Source organism: Chelonoidis abingdonii, chromosome 12 (assembly GCF_003597395.2).
Source record: "Chelonoidis abingdonii isolate Lonesome George chromosome 12, CheloAbing_2.0, whole genome shotgun sequence".
NCBI classification, from domain to species: domain Eukaryota; kingdom Metazoa; phylum Chordata; order Testudines; family Testudinidae; genus Chelonoidis; species Chelonoidis abingdonii.
This window is the reverse complement of record NC_133780.1, coordinates 1685568-1688812: the sequence shown is the minus strand read 5'-3', so window position 1 is coordinate 1688812 and position 3245 is coordinate 1685568. Positions and strand designations below refer to the sequence as shown.

The window sequence follows — 3245 nt, the reverse complement described above, 5'->3', positions numbered from 1 at the left end:
GCGCTAGGGGCTGTGTTGGGAGCAGCGGTACCCAGGCTGGAGGAGATGGAGGAGACTGAGAGTCGGGACAGGCCCAGGTTCTGATCCTGTTGCCGGGGCTCCCCCTCCCGCGCAGCCCCCGCTCCCCGCCTCACTCTGCCCACATTGGCTCGGGCTGGCAGCTGCGGGCACAGAGCTGAGGAAACACAAAGGGAGAAGTTCGCAGAGAGGTTCACGCCCTGGGAGGAACCGAGAACACACATGTGCAGCCCTGGGCCCCGGCCTCCTTCCGCTGCCCTGACGTCTGCCTGAGCCCGTATTCCCTTGCCGGGATGCTGCTCCCTCTGCTGCTTCTCCCCTGGGCATGGGGGGCCCTGGCTGGTAAGTGGGGATACGCTCCCGCCCTTTTTGCTACTGGGAGGTGAGGGTGGTGTAATTCCAGGATGGGGCAGCACCACGCTGGGCTAGTGACCCTTGCTGGGGGTGCAAGAGGAGGGGGGAGGCAGGATGGGGTCAGCAGGGAGCGTTAAGGAAACTCATTAATCTCTCTCCCCCCCTGCTTTATCCCCCATGTGTTTCCTCTCCCCACCCCCCAGCCTCCCCTCCTGTCCCCCCAGAGTCTCTCACCCTCCGGCTGCTCCTAACCATCATATTCCACAACGCCAGTTCCACGGACATGGCGGGGACGGCCCTGCTGGGCGACCTGGAGACCCACTCCCTGGACTGCAGGCCCTGCAAGTTCCGCTTCCTGCAGCCCTGGGCCCAGCAGGGCCTGACCCCGAAGGAGTGGCAGGACCTGGAGGGGTTGATCTATCGCTACCTGTCTGGCTTCATCCATCTGATGAATGAACTGGCTGAGGAGGAAGGAGAGGGCTGTGAGTATGGCGTGGTCTGAGCGGGTCCCTTCCCGCACCCACCGGGGAGCTGAGAACTGACATACTCACCGCAGCAACTGTGTGTGTCACTGGGGTCAAGACAGCCAGTCCCTGGCCCTTAGGGTGAATGGAGCCAGCGTCCCCTAGAGGGAAAAGGCCCCATTTCCCATTCTCTACCCCACTGAGCCAGTCCCCTGATCTGGGGCCGGATTGTAACCTGTGCGCCCCAGAGGGGAAAGGCCCCATGTCCCAGCCCCTGACCCTAGGCTCACGGTCTTTCATGACCACGTGCCCCACCAAAGGCCTTTGTCGAAGGAGGGGGAAATGGAAAAGAGGGGGGGAGTCTGCTCAAAGTGCCAGTTGTCCTGCCTGAACCTTGAAACCTGGCACATGGGCAGGAAATGCAGAGCTAAGCTAATGCCTCCCCCACCCTCCCAGCCAGCGCTGCCCCAGGGCATGGACAGAACCCAGCTCGCCTCTGCTCAGCAGTTCAGCCCAGGGTCTGCGCTGGGTGTCTGATGCTGGAGCTCTCAAAGCTTAACCACCTGCCCCCACATTTGCTCCACAAAGTATCCCCTGCAATTTGCTGGGGCAGAGGCAGTTTCACAGCAATCTGCCTGGGCACGTGCATTGCACGACTGAGTGACAACCGTCCGTGTGATCACAGCTCACAGCCGCAGGAACCACTCCGTGACAGGGCTTGGGTGAATCCTCCCAGGACTCCGAAGTTGCAGCCTCTCCCGCTGAGCGAGTGTGTGACTTGGTGTGTCATGCCCTGTGTCACTGCTAAGGAAAGAATCCCTTGCAGAGGTGTGAACTGTCTGTGGGCAGAGGTCCCGCCAGCCGGCGATCTGCTCCACACACAGAACCAAGGCCCAGGGACTTTTGTAACCTTGGGAAGCCAAACGTGTCCTTGCTACCGGTGCGGCTCTGAGCTCAGGGTAGCCCAGGGGTGTGAGTTTATTGAGGCTCAGGGCCACAGTTTTTTCTAGGGCATCACAAATAACATTCTAAATAATTAAGCATTTATTTGGGACGGGATCTCTTATCTCCAGATCCCCCTGATGAAGTGACCCCAAATTAGCCCCACAAACTCTGCCTCAGGCCCCGATGTCTCACAGCGATTGTTGAGCCAATCCAACTATGCATGTGGAGGTTAGAACACCTTGAAAATTCAGCTTTAAACAGAACCTGCAACGTACCCTGACCTCAAGCCCGGTCCGCCCCACAATCCTGCCACCATCTTGTGGTCAAACGTCCTCATTGCACCTGACATTATGCCTTTATTTCCCCCACCACCACCACTGTCCCGGTGACCTCTGGACGACCTGTCCTCATCCCCGCTGTGCTTCCTGTTCCAGACCCCTTTGTTACCCAGTTCTCCATCGGCTGTGAGCTCCACCCCAATGACACGTTGAGGCGATTCTGTGATGCTGGGATGAACAGCGAGGACTTCCTCAGCTTTGACACGGACAACGGCAAATGGGTCACTCGGCGGGGGGATAAACTGACGCTCAAAGCCCAGGAGAGTCTTAACTACAACAGAGTTGTGGCCATCACACTTCAGTTTCACCTGAGAACGATGTGTGTCAATACACTCAAGAGCTTTGTGCAGCATGGGAATGAGTCTCTGGCGAGGCAAGGTGAGGCCGGACACCACTCCCTGCTCACTCCATGCAGCCACCTCTGGGGTAGGGTGTGTTTGCTGTTTACACAGGGATTCCACACCCAGTGCTCATATGCAGCCACCTCTGGGGTGGGCAGGGGGCTGATTTTCCAGGGCCCCCTTGCCTGATGTACAATTGCAGCTATAGCTGGGGTGCAGCACAGTAGCCATTTCATAGCCGCACTGCACAGCAGTTTAGGACAGGAAGAGAAAGGGAATCTGTCACTACTGGTAACTGCAGTGGGTAGAATTGGGGTCTGGCCAGGACAGTGGGGCCAACACCTGACCCCGGGGAGCAGAGCTGGGCTTGGCTAGTGAGTCCCTGAGGCTCAGGCTGAATCATCCCCTCTCCCTCACCCCGTCTCTCTTGTCTCAGAGCGGCCGGTCGCCGTGGTGTTTGCCCGAGTGCCTCCCCCAGCCGGGACCCCCACGCCAGTACTGCTGGTTTGCAGGGTCACCGGTTTCTACCCCCGGCCCGTCCGCGTGGCCTGGCTGCAGGACGGGGAGGAGGTGGTGCTGGGCTGGTGGCTGAACTCCAGCGAGATCCTGCCCAACGCGGACCTGACCTACCAGCTGCGCAGCTCCCTGGCTGTGGAGCCGGGCGCCGGGCACAGCTACGCCTGCCGAGTGCAGCACAGCAGCCTGGGGGGCCAGAGCCTGCTGATCCCCTGGGGTAGGTGCACGTCATGGTCTCTGGGGGCTTTTCCTGCTTGTCCCAAGTGGGA

General features: G+C 59.8%; 1 protein-coding gene across 1 annotated transcript in view; it reads left to right on the top strand.

Moving 5' to 3' along the window:
• Nucleotides 1–246: 246 nt before the first annotated feature.
• LOC116822855 (antigen-presenting glycoprotein CD1d-like) overlaps nucleotides 247–3245 on the top strand; it is a 9436-nt gene continuing 6437 nt past the window's right edge. The window contains exons 1-4 of the mRNA XM_075071540.1: nucleotides 247–360; nucleotides 576–854; nucleotides 2216–2497; nucleotides 2897–3193. Coding sequence (XP_074927641.1) covers nucleotides 312–360; nucleotides 576–854; nucleotides 2216–2497; nucleotides 2897–3193 — 907 coding nt within the window. The 5' untranslated portion in view covers nucleotides 247–311. The remainder of the gene's footprint in view (nucleotides 361–575; nucleotides 855–2215; nucleotides 2498–2896; nucleotides 3194–3245) is intronic.